The 21,912-nt window shown below is 42.2% G+C and overlaps 2 protein-coding genes across 3 annotated transcripts in view; one reads left to right on the forward strand and one right to left on the reverse strand.

Moving 5' to 3' along the window:
* LOC115793851 (protein asteroid homolog 1-like) overlaps nt 1-13,797 on the forward strand; it is a 28,107-nt gene extending 14,310 nt beyond the window's left edge. Inside the window, exons 3-6 of one of the 2 annotated variants that reach the window (XM_030748994.1) lie at nt 2,542-2,850; nt 4,307-4,511; nt 10,014-10,158; nt 12,933-13,797. In XM_030748994.1, the coding sequence (XP_030604854.1) occupies nt 2,542-2,850; nt 4,307-4,511; nt 10,014-10,158; nt 12,933-13,341 (1,068 nt within the window). In that variant the 3' untranslated portion in view covers nt 13,342-13,797. The remainder of the gene's footprint in view (nt 1-2,541; nt 2,851-4,306; nt 4,512-10,013; nt 10,159-12,932) is intronic. The other variant, XM_030748996.1, reaches the window with a different exon arrangement.
* Nucleotides 13,798-19,407: 5,610 nt separating this feature from the next.
* The window catches only part of atp2c1 (ATPase secretory pathway Ca2+ transporting 1), a 31,650-nt gene continuing 29,145 nt past the window's right edge, over nt 19,408-21,912 (reverse strand). The window contains exons 23-27 of the mRNA XM_030749949.1: nt 21,738-21,854; nt 21,198-21,345; nt 20,856-20,951; nt 20,620-20,761; nt 19,408-20,226 (exon numbers count right to left, since the gene is read on the reverse strand). Of these exons, the coding sequence (XP_030605809.1) occupies nt 20,105-20,226; nt 20,620-20,761; nt 20,856-20,951; nt 21,198-21,345; nt 21,738-21,854 (625 nt within the window). The 3' untranslated portion in view covers nt 19,408-20,104. The remainder of the gene's footprint in view (nt 20,227-20,619; nt 20,762-20,855; nt 20,952-21,197; nt 21,346-21,737; nt 21,855-21,912) is intronic.

A 21,912-nucleotide genomic window follows, 5' to 3' on the forward strand; every position in this document is an offset into this window, starting at 1 on the left:
ACCCAAAATACATTACTGAGCCCATTAACTCATCTGGAAGGTGTTTATCATTGGCTTCTTTTTGCAACAGCTATCGCCACCTGTTGGCCATTGAAAGAGTGCAGTTCAAAGGGAGCTCCATGTTAGGTTTGGAAACTGTGTCCATCTTTTATAATGTTGGTGGTTATCCCCTGCACACTGATGAAGAACATTGACACAGAATCTTTGACCCTTAAAAAGTCTGCTGTTCAATGAAACAATTGGTAAGTAAATATCTAGAGGATCTAGGATACATGTGAACTCAGGAGGCAGTTTCCTACCCTACCTCATACTCTGCCAGTGATTCAAGTTATCACTGGCTGATCTTCCCAAACCCCGTCTTCACCATATGTTGAATAGACACACCATCCGAGCAAAAACTGGTAAACAGGACTTTGGGGGATCGCTAAGTATAACCTGCTGGAAGCGTACAATGCTTCATCTCTGAATGGCCTCCAGATACAGGTGGATGACAGTTCAGTTTGTGGTTAAGAAATTTCCACGGTCGAAAACGCCTACGTGTTCATCTGTCCATCTTCAGGACCAAGAAGTTAGGGTTACAGATATGGCTAATCATAGGCTTCTATAGGATCCGGCAAACCAGCCTTCCGATTTTTGCGTTGACCATCAGAACTCGCTTTTCAGGATTAATGATGAAGTACCCTAACCCCAAAGCCCGTTCCATCAGAATATGATGATTGTCTGCACTGATGTTGATGCCAAACAGAACCAAAGCTGTTGCTCTATGTTAGAGCTACATTCACTATTGCTATGAATTGTGTGTAATGACTTTAGGATAGATTTGAGATGGCCAGGGAGTGTCATCTCTAGTGGAATCATGAGAGCGACTCCTTCACCAGAATCAACTGTGCCATTTTTTAAACCCGACAGCAAGAAACTGGAGGCACACAAAGCACCGGTTGAATGCCCAGACCGACAGTTTGCAGCGGTAGTTTTGCAACATGAGAGCCATCTGAAACGCACACACAGCATACATATTATAACACTATACTGCTGGGCGGTCACCGCTGAAGCACCGTTACCTGCCCCTACTAGCCGTGAACAGCTGGTTAATGCTGAGCGCTGAGGCGGCTGATCAAAGGAACTTTGAATTACCGTAATAACGCGACCGTTTGTCCTAACGGAAAATTCAAACAGTTTCTGAAAGCTGAGAAACTGCACTTCACAACCAACATAGGGTATTACTGTGGTTTTATTACAGTAATTGTTGCCGGAAGTCCGCTAACGGCGGCACTTTTGAAATACATTGAGTGGATTATGATATGTTGGGGGTATAGGGTTATAGTTAACAATGATAACCGTCATCCAATAAAACATTGTATAGGGGAGTTATGTATTATGATGATATTAAACTGTCATTAGCTGTTAGCTTGCCTCTATCTCATCCATTACATCATGAGACTACTGCCCGTGCTGCTATATCGACTCCACCCACACTGAGGCTGCTGGGGGGTTCCCATAATGCACTGTTTCTTTTCATTCACCTTATTTACTTTGTTTATACTCTATTCTGTATTTAATCATTAATTGTTATTAATCTCTGGCTCTCTTCCCCAGCATGTCTTTTCTCTCCCCTCAGCCCAACCCCTCACAGCAGATGACCCCCCCCCTCCCTGAGCCTGGTTCTGCTGGAGGTTTCTTCCTGTTAAAAGGGAGTTTTTCCTTCCCACTCTCACCAAGTGCTGCTCATTGGGGGTCGTTTTGACTGTTGGGTTTTCTCTGTATTATTGTAGGGTCTACCCACAATACAAAGTGCCTTGAGGCAACTGTTTGTTGTGATTTGGCGCAATATAAATAAAATTGAATTGAATTGAATTGAACTGAGGTGGTCCTCAATTGCAATGGAAACACATCATGACCGTGGCGAATTGTGGTGAGTCGAGTTGTGTTGAGTCGAGTCGACTCGCGCTGAGTAGTTCCGTATGGAAATGTTTGATAAGACCTCAAGCATAAACGAGAGTGGATATAAAAGGCCTCAGAGCATACAGTGTGCATTAATCTAGGCTATGTGACCATTATAACTGTTAATAAATTGTATAAAATAGGACATAAATAGGATATAAACAGGATGACAAGTCGGTCAGTCAGGAGGAGTTCAGAATAGAGCTGCAGGTTTTTCACATCTAAAGGAGGCAGTTCAGGTGGTTTGCACATCTGATCAGGACGTGTCCTGGATGAGGTGCCTTGGTGAGGCATATAACTGGCAGGAGACCTGGGACATGCTGGAGGGATTATATCTTTCAGCTGGCTTAGGAATGTCTGCAAGTGCCTGTGAACTGCATCTGGATATGGTGCACAAAATAGATGGACTGAAGGGTTCTCCCAAGTCTTTGCAATCACTGGACTAAAACATTATCAAAATGTCCTTATTTTCCCCCAAAATAACTAGTTTTTAGAGTAGTAGTGATACTTTGACCTCAGAGGGTTTCTAAGTGTAAAAGGTTTCTCAAGGTAAATCCTGCATTTGGAAACTTGATAAAACCTTTGTGTCCTGGTCTTCAGCAGCAGGTGGGTCTCATCCCAGACTGGATCCAGCGGACTCTGATGCAGGCCCGGATGACCGGAGACATCCTGGATGTACTGTTGCTGCACAGGATGAGCCTCAGCACCCCCGTGAGTCACAAAGACCTACCCAGTGTTAATCTGACCTCCAGGCCACTCCGCCAGGTGATGTATGGGCTGCTACTGGGGAAGGAGAAGTCAGTGAATGTGGAGGAGAGAGACAGAGAGGGCCTCCAGCTGAAATTCACCCCAGTCAAACCAGTCTTCAGCCAACGCACCCAGCAGCTCGAACTCAACTCACTGCATGAGGTGATGATTCTTTTATCCAAAGAAACTCATTGTTATAATTATTACAGATGCTTCCCTCCACTTTCTCATGTGTTTTAAACCACAAAAACTTTGGTACAAATTAACTTCTGTTTGTATTTTTCAGAATCAGAATCAATTTATTGTCATAAAATGTCAGACATGTAAAGAAAAGAAGTTCCAGAACACTCATCCAAAAAGACAAACAAATCTAACAAACAGGGGAGATAAGTGCTGCCGTTTTATAAAGATAAGAGGGAACAAAGCGACCACAGTTGTATAGGTGGGGATAAAAAATAAAGCATCTCATATTTTGCCCCATAATGGGGGCACAGTATGAAGTTAAAAAAAACCTCTGCATAGTAAGCACATGTAGCAAACAGCATGGGAGCGCTAGGGTGGGTAAGGGCGGGGGATGGAAGGAAGCCAGCAGAGGGGAGTGGGATCGGGCTACTGTGGCTGACTCAAACTCCCCCCTCGGCTAACAGCTTTGATAAGATGTGGAATGTTCATCAGCAGCTTGGTCTAGTGAAATCAGTTCACACAGGTCAGAAGACAGGACAGCGGGGGGGTAGAGCATCTGTTTACAAAACATCCAGGAGAAAACTGAGATAACCAGCAATCCAAGGGTGTCAGCGAGTCAAATTGCAGATTCTAAAATTGTTTTTGGTACAGGCTGTACTGATTAATTTATTGACAGCCTTTAGTCTTTCTGGCGCTCTCAATGGTGAAAAAATCCAGTCATGTGAATTTCTTGGTTTGTTCCTTTGCTGTGCAGAAACAGATACGTCTCCAAGATCTAATCCATTCCGATTCAGCTCCAGATATACTGAGTCTGAGTTTGAGTTTGTACTGGTCTGTATTCCCATCACAAGCAGCCTTGCCAAGGCCCGAATGGCTGCCCAGATTTCCCAAATTCATGATAAGCCAGGTATCCCCAAGTCCAATCAGGAGAAATCCTGGAATCAATAAGTCAAATATATATGCTGCGTCCTCAATCGACAGGACGGCCAGGCACGTCATCTTCCACCCTCCACAGGAAGCCATAAAGTAGCTAGTCAGGTATGTCAATAAGATAAAATAAGGTTCTCCTTTCCCCAGTCTCATGGTGAACATTTGATCAATCAATAGCATTGAGAGACCAGCTGACCAGATCCATAATTTTAATTTCCAGTTCAGAAGATGTGTGAACAGAGGCTCTAAAGCAGCAAAGCAGGGTAAACAAGGAAGGGTTAGGGAGAGAAGAAAAAATGTGTCCATCTCCGCTGAAAGCAAGAGAGAAAAAAAATCTTATTAATTATTACAGATGCTTCCCTCCACTTTCTCATGTTTTGTAAACCACAAAAACTTTGGTAAAAAATTAACTTCTGTTTGTATTTTTAATCATTAGATTTCATTCACCTCAGTGGAGTTAATAAAGTTAAACTTTGTTGTTCCACTTCCACTCCTGCTGTTCCAGGCGGAGCTCTCTGTACGTCTGAAGGTCTTACTCGAGGCTCTCGGGGTGCAAGAGGAACTCCTAAATGTGCTGCCCCCTCAGCTGCGCCTCCCAGTGGCTGTTACCTGTTACTGGTGCATCAGAGCTCAGCCTCCTCCAGACCTGAAGCTGCTGAAGTCATTGCTGCTGGGAATGTGCCTCAAAGACACACTGCGGCTCAGTGCAGGTAATAAACACAACCAGAGGAGGTTTTAAAGAGCTGCAGTTCCTCTGGCGTCCGTGGAGGGGCGGGGGAGGGGGGCTGCTATAACTCACCTGCTTATTGGATTAAGGCTTAAGGTTTGCACTATTACAGTTTATGAGCCCACTCACCACTTAAATCACACTCTGGATCTTGTCCTGACATATGGCAGTGAAACTGAAGACTTAACAGTATTCCCTGAAAGCCCCCTCCTGTCTGATCATTTCTTAATAACATTTACATTTATATTAATGCATTACACACTGTGGGGAATAAGTTTTATTACAGTAGAAGTCTTTCTGAAAGTGCTGTAACTAAGTTTAAGGATATACAGTGGGTACGGAAAGTATTAAGACTCCTTTAAATTTTCCACTTTTTGTTTCATTGCAGCCATTTGCTAAAATAAAAAAAAAAAAGTTCATTTTATTTCTCATTAATGTACACTCAGCACCCCATCTTGACAGAAAAAACAGAAATGTAGAAATTTTTGCAAATTTTTTGGTGGACAGCCATTTTCAGGTCTATCCAGAGATGTTCAATTGGGTTTAGGTCAGGGCTCTGGCTGGGCCAGTCAGGAATGTCACAGAGTTGTTGTGAAGCCACTCCTTTGTTATTTTAGCTGTGTGCTTAGGGTCATTGTCTTGTTGGAAGGTGAACCTTTGGCCCAGTCTGAGGTCCTGAGCACTCTGGAAGAGGTTTTTCCCAGGATATCTCTGTACTTGGCTGAATTCATCTTTCCTTCAATTGCAACCAGCCGTCCTGCCCCTGCAGCTGAAAAACACCCCCATAGCATGATGCTGCCACCACCATGTTTCACTGTTGGGATTGTATTGGGCAGGTGATGAGCAGTGCCTGGTTTTCTCCACACATACTGCTTAGAATTAACACCAAAAAGTTCAATCTTCGTCTCATCTGACCAGAGAATCTTATTTCTCATAGTCTGGGAGTCCTTCATGTGTTTTTTGGCAAACTCTATGCGGGCTTTCATATGTCTGCACTGAGGAGAAGCTTCTGTCGGGCCATAAAGCCCCGACTGGTGGAGGGCTGCAGTGATAGTTGACTTTGTGGAACTTTCTCCCATCTCCCTACTGCATCTCTGGAGCTCAGCCACAGTGATCTTTGGGTTCTTCTTTACCTCTCTCACCAAGGCTCTTCTCCCACGATGGTCAGTTTGGCTGGACGGCCAGGTCTAGGAAGAGTTCTGGTCGTCCCAAACTTCTTCCATTTAAGGATTATGGAGGCCACTGTGCTCTTAGGAGCCTTGAGTGCTGCAGAAAGTCTGTTGTAACCTTGGTCAGATCTGTGCCTGCCACAATTCTGTCTCTGAGCTCCTTGGGCAGTTCCTTCGACCTCATGATTCTCATCTGCTCAAACGTGCACTGTGAGCTGTGAGGTCTTATATAGACAGGTGTGTGCCTTTACTAATCAAGTCCAATCAGTTTAATTAAACACAGCTGGAATCCAATGAAGGAGTAGAACCATCTCAAGGAGGATCGGAAGAAGTGGACAGCATGTGAGTTAAATATGAGTGTCATAGCAAAGGGTCTGAATACTTCTGACCATGTGATATTTCAGTTATTCCTTTTAATAAATTTGCAAAAATTTCTACATTTCTGTTTTTTCTGTCAAGATGGGGTGCTGAGTGTACATTAATGAGAAATAAAATGAACATTTTTGATTTTAGCAAATGGCTGCAATGAAACAAAGAGTGAAAAATTTAAAGGGGTCTGAATACTTTCCCTACCCACTGTAATTCCTTCATTATTATGCTCTTCAGTGCCAACACAGTGCAGAGCAGCTACCTAAACTCTGCTCCCAGTGAGGTCGATTATCTCAACAGTTTTACATCCTCACTGCGACATTAGAGAAAAAATTATTCATAACCATCTCAAAGATTATTCTTCATGTTCGGCTGCTTTCAGCACTGCTGGTATTTGTTTAGACTCTTTCGCTCCAGTTGATCTTTCAGAGTTAACTTCAATAGTTACTTCCTCCAAACCAGCAACATGTTTATTAGATCCCATTCCTACTAGACTGTTCAAAGAAGTCTTTCCAATTATTGATGCTTCAATCTTAAATGTGATCAATCAGTCTTTATTAGTTGCCTATGTACCACAGACCTTCAAGATGGCTGTAATTAAACCTCTACTTAAAAAGCCATCACTGACCCAGCTGTCTTAGCTAATTATAGGCCAATCTCCAACCTTCCTTTTCTCTCAAAGATTCTTGAAAGAGTAGTTGTAAAACAGCTAACTGATCATCTGCAGAGGAACGGTTTATTTGAAGAGTTTTTGGGGGTGGCTGTAGCTCAGTAGGTAGAGCAGGTCACCTACTGATCAGAAGGTCAGCGGTTCGATTCCTGGCTACTCCAGGCTACATGCCAATGTATCCTTGGGCAAGATACTTAACCCCAAGTTGCTCTCCGACCGTCCCGTCGGAGTATGAATGTGTGTGAATAATAGTTAATTAAAAAGCACTTAGCTTAGTACATATGGAAGTGCTTGTATGAATGGGAGTGCATGGGGGAATGTAAACATGTTGTAATAGCGCTTTGAGTGCTCATACTGAGTAGAAAAGCGCTATATAAGAGCTAGTCCATTTACCATTTCAGTCAGGTTTCAGAATTCATCACAGTACAGAAACAGCATTAGTGAAGGTTACAAATGATCTTCTTACAGCCTCTGACAGTGGACTCATCTCTGTTCTTGTCCTGTTGGACCTCAGTGTACTGTTGACCATAACATTTTATTACAGAGATTAGAGCATACTATAGGTATTAAAGGTACTGCACTGCAGTGGTTTGAATCATATTTATCTAATAGACTCCAATTTGTTCATGTAAATGGGGAGTCTTCTTCACACACTAAGGTTAATTATGGAGTTCCACAGGGTTCTGTGCTTGGACCAATTTTATTTACATTATACATGCTTCCCTTAGGCAGTATTAATAGAAAACATTGCATAAATTTTCATTGTTATGCAGATGATACTCAGCTTTACCTATCAATGAAGCCAGATGACACACATCAATTAGTTAAACTGCAGGAATGTCTTAAAGACATTAAGGCCTGGATGACCTCTAATTTCCTGCTTCTAAATTCAGATCAAACTAAAATTCTTGTTCTCGGCTCCACAAATCTTAGAAACATGGTGTCAAACCAGATACTTACTCTGGATGGCATTACTTTGGCCTCCAGTAACACTGTGAGAAATCTTGGAGTCATTTTTGACCAGGATTTGTCCTTCAATGCACATATTAAACAAATATGTAGGACCGCTTCTTTGTATTTGCGCAATATTTCTAAAATTAGAAACATCCTTTCTCAGAGTGATGCTGAAAAGCTCATTCATGCATTTATTACTTCTAGGGTGGACTATTGTAATTCATTATTATCAGGCTGTCCTAAAAGCTCCCTGAAAAGCCTTCAGCTGATCCAAAATGCTGCAGCTAGAGTACTGACAGGGACTAGAAAGAGAGAGCAGATTTCTCCCATATTGGCTTCTCTTCATTGGCTCCCTGTTAAATCTAGAATAGGATTTAAAATTCTTCTCCTCACATACAAGGTCTTGAATAATCAGGCCCCATCTTATCTCAAAGACCTCATTGTCCCATATCACCCCAACAGAGCACTTCGCTCTCAGACTGCTGGCTTACTTGTGGTTCCTCGGATACTTAAGAGTAGAATGGGAGGCAGAGCCTTCAGCTTTCAGGCCCCTCTTCTGTGGAACAGTGTTAATTTTGACAGCAAAGTTTGATTTAGTTTTAGTCATAATTTAGTCATCTGAATAATTTTGGTTTTAGTCTAGTTTTAGTCGACTAAATCTACAGTCGATTTAGTCGACTAAAATATAAAGGGTGTAAAATGTAAATGCTTTTTCTTCAGTTCCCTTGAATTAGTCATTATACACACTTACAGAAAATTAAACATTTATTCAAAGTTATGGAATATTATTAATAATATTAACATTAGCATTTCACCTGCTTCCTACACACCTCGATCATTAACACACCTTACTGAGATAATAGGAGCGTTTTACAGCAGGACGCGCTCTGAAAGGTACAGGGCAGTGTTCAGGACTAAGATTAGGAAAGGCTAATTCACCGCGGTGTGGAGATTTTCTCTGAACACAAACGCTAAACTGGGAAAAACACTTTACCCTGCATGACATTAAAATGCTGAACTTTGCATGGAGATCTGAGTGACTGGTTTGCAGATGTCGTTTAAGATTTGTCGTGTTTTTACCCGAGATAGTCGCCCCACATGGTTTACACATCGTTTTGTTTGTCACAACGTCAAAGGACAAATGTGTCCATACATCGGCTCTTCTCTTTCTCCCTGCTGACATTCTTTACATAACTTAGTTCTATCAGAAGGAACGACAAATCACAGGCTAGTTTTTTCTTCCCAGGTTTAGAGCAAATTTGTGCAACTGTGCGTTTGATTGGATGTTTTCCTAACTTGTCCCGCCCTATCACAAAATAAAATCAGTTTTGCTTGGATTTAGTCCCCGCCAAGCATTTTCGTCTAATTTTCATTTGTTGACGAAAGTGTCAATTAATTTTGTAATCGTTTTTATGATTTTAGGTAGTTTTAATTTAGTTGTCGTTTTGTTATCGTCGTGGAGAAAAGGGTTGTTGACGAAAACTATGACAAAAATATTTTGTCAACGAAATTAACACTGGAGTGGAACCAGGTCCCAGTTTGGATTCTGGGGACAGACACCCTCTCTATTTTTAAGATTAGGCTTAAAACTTTCCTTTATGATCAAGCTTATAGTTAGGGCTGGATCAGGTGACCCTGAACCCTCCCTTAGTTATGCTGCTATACGCCTGGGCTGCTGGGGGGTTCACATAATGCGCTATTTCTTTTTATTCACCTTTTTTACTCTGTTCATACTCCACTCTGCATTTAATCATTAGTTATTATTAATCTCTGGCTCTCTTCCACAGCATGTCTTTTGTCCTGTCTCTCTCTCCTCGGCAGATGACCCCCCCTCCCTGAGCCTGGTTCTGCTGGAGGTTTCTTCCTGTTAAAAGGGAGTTTTTCCTTCCCACTGTCACCAAGTGCTGCTCATAGAGGGTCGTTTTGACTGTTTGACTGTTGGGTTTTCTCTGTATTATTGTAGGGTCTTTACCCACAATACAAAGTGCCTTGAGGCAACTGAATTGAATTGAATTGAATCATGGTGTCTTGGACATCGTGATGGATAATTAATTAAAAAAAAAAAAAAATCTCCAGTTCAGTCCACCCAACAATATAAATCACATTTGTCTATTTTACATTACACAATGCAACACAGAAAGGTTCAAATGTAGATTTAAGAAGCTAGAAGCAGCTAACTTTGATTCTGTAGCTTTCAAACCAGTTTGAGTTCTGATGTTTGATTGTTTTTTCTTGCATTGTGTTTTTGGTGTTGCAGAATTCGTGTTGGTTTTATAAAAGCTTTTAAGTAAATTGACTTCCTTCTGCATGCGTGTTTTTGCAGCTGTGGAGGCTGAAAGTCGTTGCTGTCATCAGAAGGCCGACACGGACGTGGCTCACGCCTTCAGTCAGTGGCAGGTGTGCATGAAGGACAGCATGCACCTGAACCAGCTGCTGGACTTCCCTCTGCCTGAACCAGACACTGCAGGGTGAGAGCAAAAGGCCCGCTCTGTGTCACGCAGGTCTTTAAGAGTTAATTAGATCAGTTAGAGTCATTAAACTGTGTTGGGGCTTTTACAGAAACAGATCTGTCTGCAGGGATCCAAACATGCACATTTTTGGCTTGTTTTTAGTATCAGGTACTGTATAAATGGTAATATGACTTCCTTTATATGACAGTTATAGCTCTGGAAGCTTCAATCGCTGCACAGGTGATCACAGGCATAAATCTCAACAACTGAATGTGTGCATATGCAGAAATGTGCAGAGCTGTGTGTTTGTATCGTCCTGTCCTGTAATCACAGTCACTGTAAAAGCCTGATTTCCTCTCCCTCCTGATCATGAATGGATGCAGACGCTCGCCTTTATCATTAATCCTGTACACAAATCACGTCCTCTGAGCTACGAGAATCATTCAAAGGTGTGAGGATGACTCTGTTGTTGGCAGTCAGCTTCAGGCCAATGAGAGCAGCCACTCCTGGTCCTCAGTGAGTTTGTCTCCTATCTTTAACTAAACTTACTAAGACAAAACAGATGATCACTGATTTCAGAAAACGTTCTCCTCAATGTCACGTCCACTAATGGTCAGCAGGTGGAATCCGTCCTTTCTTATGAATATTTGTCTCAAAAATGAACTTTGCAGCAGCTTCTGTCATGTTTGAGGAAATTCTTGTTTCATCCTCGATGATCTGATTTCATTGAGCCTTTTTGACTCTGGTTTGTCCTTTTCCTTGGTGTCATGGTTTGGATATTTGTCTGATAGTGAAATTATTAAATGCTCTTACAGGCAGATTGATGAGCCACAGCTGAACCCAGCATCCCTGCTACACACCCAGTTACAGCAGTTTTAAATGCAGAAAGACAGCAGCCGTCACTCAGAGGAATAAGTTATAGCTTTTCCATCCAACATGGAGCAGTCACCTGCTGCACACCAAATCTACCTGCCTACCTGTATAAATAAAAGAAACAGTTATCAAAAGTTATCAGTCAAAAGAACAAAGAAAACACACAAGTTCACCAAAACTGAGACTCTCACTGGAGGAAAGGAAATAATCCTAAATGAGTTCAGAGCAAAGGATCCTGCAGAGGCTTTAAAGAAATATTTGGACCGAACGATTTCACAGTTATTGTTTCAGCTCGTGTCCATAACTGAGGGCAGGAATGCAGATCAACCAGCTTTGCTTTCACACCCAGCTCTGTCCTCACTGTGACAGGCCCGAAAAGCATCCTCCTCATTATCTGTGAACAAGCCTCAGTGACACACGAACTCCTCCCAAACCCAGAAAGGTGAACGCCCTCAGCCTCGCACCTGCTTCATCACGTCACACTCGGCCACAGACAGTCCCAGTGTGGCTTAAGGTCATCACCTGACAAGAATATTGTCACGGCTCGTGAGCCAACTTATTAAAAGAACCCAACAATACACGACCACGAGAAAACAGCTCTGCAATAAAAGAAACTTTATTTCATAACACTGGTGGGAAAAAATGAGTGAAAGAGAAATCCTGAACACGGGACCACTGGGAACAGAAATAGAGATGGATTAATGTCTTGCACCAGAGCACTCTCTTACAAGATTGTAACTAAGGCTGAGTGGTAGGGTGCTTACTTTGGGATCCACTTGGTGATTCACAGAAAGGGTGAGGATGATGAAGGTGCTACGGAATTCCCCAGATCTCCAACGAAGGAGGGCAGGCAGGCAAGCAGGCAAGAAGGTCTGCAAGCAGATCTTGTCCCGTGAAAGTGGAGTTTAAGTTTGCGGCAGCCACTAGGATGGAAACAGATTAGACTCTACTGTAAAAACTTGCAACGACCCCAGAAAAACAGAACATCAGTACTCCAGCGGAAGTGGTAAGTATCCTAGACGGAGTGAAATGCAGCACATAAACATAATGAACTGAAAGTACCAAAAAAATAACTAAAACAAAACTGGTTACCACTGAGGTACAAGACGATCTGGCGGAGAGTAACCGGCTCCACTGGTCCTTAAATACTAGCCCAAATCAAGGACAGGTGCGTGCAGCCGAAGGATGGAAACACCACTCCGCCCAGCTGGGAGGAGCCCAACCTGCAGAAAGCCCCAAAAGAAACCCACAACCTCCCATACCATGACAAATATGTTTGAAAATCTTAGCAGTGAGGCTTAATGGAGGAACTATTTTCTCTCTACTGTTTACATCGACCAGAAGAACAGAAGAAGCCTGCAGTTCTCTAACATTACAGGCACCATTAATGTCTACATCCAAGAAAAGCTTCTTCTTGTAGGTAGATGGAGTCTACTCTCTGTGTTTATACACCACTCTACATTTAATCATTAGTTATTATCATTATTAATCTCTGGCTCTCTACCAAACCCAACTGATCCTGGTTCTGCTGGAGGTTTCTTCCTGTTAAAAGGGAGTTTTTCCTTCCCACTGTCACCAAGTGCTGCTCATAGGGGGTCGTTTTGATTGTTGGTTTTCTCTGTATTATTTTAGGGTCTTTACCTTACAGTATAAAGCACCTTGAGGCGACTGTTTGTTCTTATTTGGTGCTATAAGAATTGAATTGAATTGAATTGAATTGAATTGAATTGAATTGAATTGAATTGGTTTTACTGGTTGGGCTGAACTGGGATCAAATTGTTTGTTGAACTAAACTGAGTTTGACACGCCTGCTTCAAACCAGTGTGTCTGTCTGGAATGAGAGCGCTGAAGTTTGTTAAAGGCCTTTTATAGAAAAATAATCCCACAGAGATAACATTCTCCATCTTTATGATTTTCAGGTTATATCAGGGGATGTTGATCCACCAGCTGGTCCACGTGATGAGGACAGGAAGGAGGCTGAAGTGCTTTCTGAAGACAGATCAGGCCACTGTGAAGCGATACCATGAGATGCTCTCCGTCATCCACCAGCTTCAAAGTCGCAAGGTGTCGAAGTTCTCAGAGGGCGAGCGGATAGCGAAGGCTCAGCGGCAGCCTCTGATTGACCACACCAACCTGCAGCTGTTCCAGCTGTATGAAGACGAGGACGTGGCGACCGAGATCCGCAGCTCGGCCTGGGTGGAGGAGGAGCTGCAGCTGGATGATCAGCTGATGGTGAAAACTCGATACATAGCCAAGGAGAGAAGAAACCGATGCAACAAAGTGGAACTGACCCGTAAGGAGGAGCGTCGAGGCATCGCCCTCCTCTGACTACCCTGAGCCATCCCTGTGAATGTCTTTACTCTCTGGGTTTTATTTTCCTTTTGCTTCGGCCCACTTTTTAACTTTAAAGATGAATTATAGACGGACTTTATGGCCTCTTGGGAACAGTGCAACAAGCAGCCTCGGTGCATTATTCCCTCTGTTAGCTCCATTTTTGCACCGCCACCTTTTGGGGAAAACATTGAAGGCTTTGTGATAAATATTCTATTTTTCTATTATTCCTGTTTGCTACTGAGCGGCTCATATTCAGAGGATTTTTTTCAGCCTTTGAAAACCAATGTGGGATTTAACATAAAAACAAACAAACCAAAAAAAGGAACTGCACCAATAAAAATGCATTAAAAAGCTGATTTAAATGTACCCCTTTCAAGGTTATCCTCTCTGGCAGTTCTGTCTCTGAGATTTCATTTTATGCTGAAAAATTAAACCTTTGCACATACTGTACTCATCCTGCTCCTTTTCTATTTCTGCTTTCTGCTATTTGTAATACTGTATTTGTGATCTGTTCTTTAATACCTGGACAGTTTAAAGCCTGTTATTGTACAGTCTTTACCATGAGGCGACCGTTTGTTGTGATTTGGCACTATATAAATAAAACTGAACTGAATTGAATTGGTCTCATCCATGAACATATACCTGTAGATCACAGATCAACACCTGAAAACACCTCAGGGTTCTTTGTACTGTTTGAAGTAGATCAGACAGTTTTCAGTCTTTAGTAGCAGACTGAATTAATGAGTGGGATAGCAGAGAGACAGAGATAGGGGGTCAGGGGAGTGTGGGGCCAGTCAATGGTATCAACTCCTTCATCCTGTAGGAACTGCCTGCATGCTCTCACCACAGGAAGTTGAGGTCGCTGTGTCCCTCCATGGAAATGCTTCCCCAGACCATCACTGACCCACCACCAAACCGGTCATGCTGAACGATGTTACAGGCAGCAGGATGTTCTCCACAGCTTCTCCAGACCTTTTACGTCTGTTACATGTTCTCAGGGTGAACCTGCTCTCATCTGCACAGGCCATAAGTAGTGGACCTGCCAATTCTGGTATTCTATGACAAATGCCAATCAAGCTCCGGGGTGCCGGGCAGCGAGCACAGGGGTCTTTAGCGGGCGTCGGGACCTCGGGCCACCCTCATGTAGTCTGATTGTTGGGTCACAGACATTCACACCAGTGGCTGCTGGAGGTCATTTTGTAGCTCTGGGAGTGCTCATCTTGTTCCTCCTTACACAAAGGAGCCGATAGCGGTCCTGCTGATGGGTTAAGGACCTTCTACGGCTCTGTCCAGCTCTCCTAGAGTACCAGCAGTGACACTGACCCTAGCCAAATACAAAACTAGAGAAGAAACAGTCAGAAAAGATGAGGAGGAAAAAATGTGTGTCCTCCACCTGTGAAACCATTCCTGTTTGAGGAGTTGTCTCACTGATGCAGCTCCAGTGCAACTGTTGTTAATTTCATGAACACCAAAGCAGCTGAAACTGATTAACAACCCCCTCTGATACTTAACTAACCAGATCAATATCCCAGAAGTTTAACAGGCTTCATGCTAAATTCTGCTCCTTTCATTTTTTTGACCAGTGAAAATGGTTTGGAGCACAAAGTATAAGATTTACTTACAAATCATAGAACGCAGCAGAATATATAAATACTTCATGATGCAGTACATGAAAACTACTGCATTCGAGTAAATACACTTCCATACCACCTTTGGTCCTTCTGTTCTTCTGAGCCTTCTCAAAGAACAGAGAACAAATAAATAATAACTAACTGCAGGAATCCTGACCTGTGACAGATCTCACTCTGCACAGACAATAAAGATACTGGGACCTGTGCATTTCTACAGAATGGATAAAAAATGACCAAAGAAGCAATTTATTTGCAGCAAATTAAAACTGATCAATTAGTGCAGTCTGCAGGTGTGTGTACATTCAGGAAGGTTTTTCCTTTTCCTGGAAACCAAAATGAAAAAAAGAAAATCTTTTGTTCTTTGTTTAATAAATTCTGTACATGCAGCTGCAAATACAGCTAACTTTTCTTTCTCTAATGGAGACACAAAGTTCATCAGAAGATCCAGAGGAACACACGGGGATGATGGAGGACTCTGGATCATCAGGACACAGCTCATCCTCTCTCAGCACACACACCGTCCTGCTCACTCTCATCAGGACAAAGATCATCACTATGAGCTGTAGAGAGAAGAAGGAGCAGAGGTGATTAATGAGTGTTTCCAGAGACTCTCCATCAGCTGTCAGTCAGTGATGCAGCACGTCCAGTACAGTGGCTTGCAAAAGTATTCATACCCCTTGAACTTCTCCATATTTTGTCACATTACAACCACAAACATAAATATATTTCACTGGAATTTAATGTGAAAGACCAACACAAAGTGGTATACAATTGTGAAGTGGAAAGAAAATTATACATGATTCAAAACATTTTCTACAAATAAAAAAAACTGAAAAGTGTGGGCTCTCTTCCACAGCATGTCTTTTGTCCTGTCTCTCTCCCCTCAGCCCCAACCGGTCACAGCAGATGACCCCCCCTCCCTGAGCCTGGTTCTGCTGGAGGCTTCTTCCTGTTAAAAGGAAGTTTTTCCTTCCCACTGTTGCCAAGTGCTTGTTCATCATGTTGACTGTTGGGTTTTCTCTGTATTATTGTAGAGTCTTTACCTACAAAATAAAGCACCTTGAGGCGACTGTTGTGATTTGGTATTCTATAAATAAAATTGAGATTGATCAGCAGTGAAATTTCAGCCAAATAGACCACTCCGTCACATCACTTTTTCACTTTGATTTTTAGCTTGTTTTGAATTCAACCCTCTGTATGTTGATAATTTTAATTTCCAGCAAATGATGTGGCATCCTTTTATTCCTAATACATTACTCAGAACATATCAATATAGATATCCAGCAGGATTTCTATCCCAGTTGAGCTTGGATGTGTTTCGAAAGTGTTCCTTTAATTTTTTTTTTGAGTTGTATGTATAATTTTGTCCCTGTGTGGATCCGACAAAATCCAAAATAATTTTGAATTTGTGGACCCAATTCTTGTTTTCTGAAGTGATTATAGATGTTTGCTGTGCAATCAACACAAAATGGAAAAAGAACAATTTAAAGAAATCATAAACGATCAGAGGTACCATAACATTCATGCCTATGATGAGAGGATGCACACGTCTCTCCTGGAGAATTAGCCATGGTTTTTATGAATATTTGAGGACAGAGAAATACTGAGTTGGGTGGCATCATTTAGAAAAGTCTCAATATTTGAGTTTTAGGCATGAAAATGGTGTTACTTATTTAGCAGTGTGCTGACCTTGTTGTAAGTAAATTATACTAGAAGTGTTATTTATTTCTCTGGAGTTTGACAAAAGGTGAGTGGACTTCGTAAGGTTTCTTGAAAACGTCTCACCTCTCATCCAAACAGCTTCAAGAAACTTAAAGAAGTTTAATCGCCTTTTCAAGCTCCACAGACTTCCATGACCTGGATGACGAGAACCTACACAAACATATTCCTGATGTTCTCCTTAACTCTTCTCAGTGGTTCTCAGGAAACTCAAATGTTTTTGTTTGCACCCAGTAGTGTTAGAGTATTTGTAACAGTACTGCTACAGTGTTCAGCTTTCAGTAAAGAAGGAACTTCTTCAGTGAGATGATTTTGTTTCCTTGATCTGTAAAACGTGAGAGAATAGAGATCACTGAGGTCTTCTGGCTCAAGCAGTCCAGTGTCAGTTCACTGTACCACATGTTCACATGAAATAAACTTGTTAGTTATTCACAGAATTAGCAAAAACAGCAACAAATTTAAAGAAGTCTGGTAAACACTGCATTGACCTGCAATTAATCTCATGCCTTCACCAAAGAGGATTCATATAAATGTACATTTAAAGTAAGAGACAACATTTCCAGGTCTGTGTTTGCTAGTTGTTAAAAACTGCAGCTGGAATAACTCATTTCTATCTGATGTTTTGGAGCTTTAAATTATTTTTAAATTGTGGAGAAACAGGAGAAGATCATGAGAGAATCTTTAGAATTCAATTCATAATCTCTCTTTAGGACCATTTCACCAGTTCCAGACCACATTTTACTTGAAAAAGTAATTGCAAGGTGACTTTTTAGACAACAGTATGTAAAAATTAAATGGCTTCTTTTAATGACTGCAAAAGTATTTAAACAGAGACATTTCTGTTTTTAAACGTAACAAGAAGTTATTTATTTGAATAACTACAGGAGCAGACATGTGACCACACACAGTCACCGCATATGGAAATCTGGTACTGCTAAACTTCAAATGAAATAAGTGAATCGAATGGGACAGAACGGCTTTGAAGTGTTTATCCTAATAAAATACATCAAAACAAATCCCAGTTTCCATTTCTGTCCGTCAGATTAAAAATAAAAATAAAGTGTAAATTTTTCATATTACTCTGCATTAATAGTACCAAAATTAATTAGTTAGTAAACTACTCTTGAGTTTGCTACTTTCTAAATCTGCTTCTGCATGTAAAAGACAACTAGCTCCTAAAGTGAACTTCACTGCTGTTAATAACAGTGGAGCTCTGTCAGGACAAGCAAGGCAGGCAGTGCTTGCCCAGTCAAAATTAAACAGACATCAATTAAAATGTACCAAAATGATAGTGATCACTCCCCTTTTATATCAAACACCATTCTGCCATAAAGCTTCTCACCTGCTTTGCCCAATATTCTAATTATAAAACCTTTCAGACAGTCTAGATGTCTGAATTTTCAATCAGAAAGTCGTCACATGGGCTTCATCACTAAACCACAACAGATTTAAATGACACTGCACCTTTTCCCTTTTTTATATTTATTATTATTGTAGTTTTTTTCGTTTTACTGTTTTTACAGCTGAGAATCTTCATGTCAGGTCAACTGTCTAAATTTTTGACAGATATTGGGGGAAGAAAAAAAACAAAAACAGACTCATGGGCTGTATGAAGACAAATGTGTCTCCTGGGTCTAAAAAGTTAAAACAATGTCAGTGTCTTGAATCTGCATTCTTTTAATAAGCAGCAGGGGGAGACTCCATGGCGGTAAAAAGAAGTGATCAGTTAGAAGAAAATGAGCATCCTGCTCAGCTGATCTGAGCTCAGTAAATTGTTTCCTGGCTTCAGTTGTTGGTTTCAGGTGTGACTAACCTGGTGTTTGTGTTGGAAGATGATGGTCCCAAAGGAATAGGAAGCAGGGGAGGACTTAAGGCAGAGCCACCATGAGTTCCTGGTGTTTCTCACTCACATCCACCAGGATGTCGCATTTTAGACTTTACAAGCCCCTCATGGTTTCTGCATCCATCTTTTGTACTTAGATGTTGTGAATAAGCTCCGTATACAATAAAGCACTTACTGCATTCCTCTGATTTCATGACTTTGCATTTCTTTTTTTTCTTTAACTTTACAGTTGGCTGTTCTTCCTTTGCTTCTTATGACTGTGGGTAATTCCTTTAGAGTCTGAAGAAATACAATTATGGAGGCACGCTTCAGTCCCTCCAAATGTGTCCCAGGGTGCGTCACAACCCTGGCGAATCCAGTCAGACAGAACTAAGGCTCAATTATACAAAGCTACACAGGCTGCAAGTGGCCAACGCTGTTTCCAGTGTTTACACGTGTTCCTCAAACGCTACCTGATAATGGGATGTCTCTCTTTCAGTGTATTAAAAAAAAAAAAAAAGCAACAGGAGGTGATCGATGGTCACTGTGGGCTGCAAAGACATGCCATCTAGAAGGGTTTGTAATTACAGCAAACGTCTCCGAGCCTTTGTGGACTGACCTGGAAGGTGTCTGAGTGTGGACATCTGAGTGTCAGTGGTGCACACGGGCGGTGGTGGTCTGTGTGCCTGCTGAGGCGTCAGATTAAAAATAAATAAAACAGAGGACGAGTTAAACGCTTCATTTTCCTCTAAATGGTTTCTGTGTGCTGGAACGCTTCAGTTAGAAAGCTGTTATCGGCCACAGCCTTCCACAGAGAGAACCTGACTGTTGTGTTCCTGTTTGTGTGTCGCTTACTCTCTTTTACACAAAAAAGTATTAACTGAACAGTTTTTTTTAAAAAATATGAACTTTATTAACAAAAATCAGCTCTCAGACGTTTCTTATTGTCAAAACCTTTGTTTAAAAAAACCATCTTGATTAAACCCACATCAGTAAAACTTCCCAGCATCCAGAAAATGATTTGATCCCATTTGTGACATAAATATTTCTTTCACACACCAGAACCCGTCAGGTTATCAAAATAAATAAAATTTAAACATTATTTTCCCCTGCTGATTGATCTGTGATTGGTGTTGTACTGTTCCACCGGCACTGCGGCTGCAGTAAAATAGAAGTAAAATAGACCTTCATGTAGAGAAGCAAGCCCAGTAGTTGTCATGACCTTCTAAATTAAAAACAGAACAGAGAGAGGTTGTGGAGACGCCTCAAAGCCTGATGTCATCTTAACTAACGAGGCAGGAAGTAGATGCTCGGACCGCGGTGTAGCAGGTGTAGCAGCGTTGTGACATCGAGTTTGGTCTGCTAACCCCGCTCCAGAGGACAAGCGCTTCCTCCAGTGCCAGACCGGAGTCTCTCCCCCAATCAGAGGATCTCTCTCAAATAAAATAAAAAAAAAAAGTCCCACAAGTCTTTGTGGTCTGAACAAGTCAGTGCCATCAGGTGCGAGATCCTCCCATCGCCTTCCTCCTCCTCCTCTTCATCCTCCAAACAGAGTCTATCAGCCTGGACAGTGAGAGGGGCGGGGTCATACCTCGTGGAAGAAGTCAGTGGGGGGGCTCTTCTCCACCCCCCTCCACCTCTCCACCTTCTTGATGAACTCAGACACAGCACACACTGAGGAGGTGAGGGACACGAGGAAGATGAGGTCTGCAGAGAGACACAAAGGAAGCGGTTCAAAGAGCTGCGCGCGAGTCTGACCCACAAAAAAGGTCATGACAAGACTTAACAGCAAAGCAAAAAAAAAAAAAATTCATTAAAATGAAAACATTAAAAACGCAAAAGTCCTAAAATCAATTCAACCCCCCCCCACACACACACACACACACAGCGAGGTACCGTGAATACACAGATACACCACAAGGACAAAGAATTCATGGATTCGCTTCAGCTTTATGACACTTTCTCTTTCAAACGTCTGTATGAAGAAACACTGAATGTGGAGCAGTAAAACCTGCAGCTGCTCCTCACAGCTTCACAGAGGCAAACCCAGCACTGTGAGGAGCTTCTACAGGAGGATAAAGTTTGACTTGAGGTTCTTACCAAAGACGCTCAGACTCTCTGTCTGGAAGATGCTCTGCAGGGGAGGGAAGTAGATGACGAGCAGCTGCCCCATGATGGAGGCCAGGACGGCGAAACAGAACGTCCTGTTGCTGCACAGCCCCATCTCATGGATCATCCGGGTCTGAGGAGCAGAGACGTCAGAGCCGTGGGGCCGCTTCAGATATGGTTCATTAATCTGACGGTGAGTTATATTTCAAATAAAATGTGTGTGTTACCTGCGATCTGGAGCTCAGAGCATTGAACATGTCGAAGAAGACGAAGCAGGTGAAGGTCATGGTGGTGTCTCGAGGAGTGATCATGTTGTCCCGCAACTGGAAATAAAAGAAAAAACAGATTAAGCCAGCTGGAAGGCAAGAGGAAGAAAACAACTGAACACATGAGGTCAGTCACAGAGAGCGCTCTGAGGTCAGTCCTGACGGTCTGATTAATCAGTGCGCAGACTTTCCCTGGAAGAACGACACGTAACTTTGCTGTCCCTCTCCTTTCTTCACTTTAACAGTCAAACGCCAACAAACTGAAACAAAAACGACGTCAGAGCTTCGTAAACAGCCGCGCACCTCTCTCCAGAAGACGAAGAGCGTCCCACAGACGATGATGAATGCCGACACGAGCACTTTGATGATCAGGCTGCGGGTGATGATGCTGTCTCTCACGTTGCGAGGCGGCTTTCTGATCACGTCGCTATCCACAGGCTCCACCCCCAAACTAACGAGAACACACACAGACACATTAAAGCTATAACATGAATAACCAAAAAGCTTTAGACATTAAGGTCAAAATAAATATTTTCCCTTTTATATCACCCCCTCCAGCTCTGTAGTTTCTGTTTAATCTGAACATTTAGACTTCGATTCAGGTTAATCAGCAGCTTATTTCATGTTAATGAGGTGCAAATGCAGGTGTTCACACAGCAGAGGGCGCTGCAGAAATAAATGTACTGAGGTCAATAGCTACTGGACCAGAAACTTTATTTAGCTTTTAGTTACACTTTACTCCCTCTGAAGCTGCAGCTGCTCCATAAATATTAGGAATGAAGGAATGAGCCTCAGATTCTGCTGAGATTAAAGGTCAGAGTGAACTTTCAAACACTCGTGTACCTCTGAGCTGGAGGGCCGTCCATGATGATGTTGATCCACAGGATCTGCATGGCGTTCAGCGGGTTGGGGAAGTTCATCAGCGTCGCCAAGGAGATGAGGGTGAGCGCCGCAATGCTCCTGGTGACCAGCAGGGGGAGACAGATGGTCTCAAACTGAATCCAGTAACAGGAAGTCT

The sequence above is a fragment of the Archocentrus centrarchus genome, chromosome 16 (genome assembly GCF_007364275.1).
Source record: "Archocentrus centrarchus isolate MPI-CPG fArcCen1 chromosome 16, fArcCen1, whole genome shotgun sequence".
Taxonomy (NCBI): domain Eukaryota; kingdom Metazoa; phylum Chordata; class Actinopteri; order Cichliformes; family Cichlidae; genus Archocentrus; species Archocentrus centrarchus.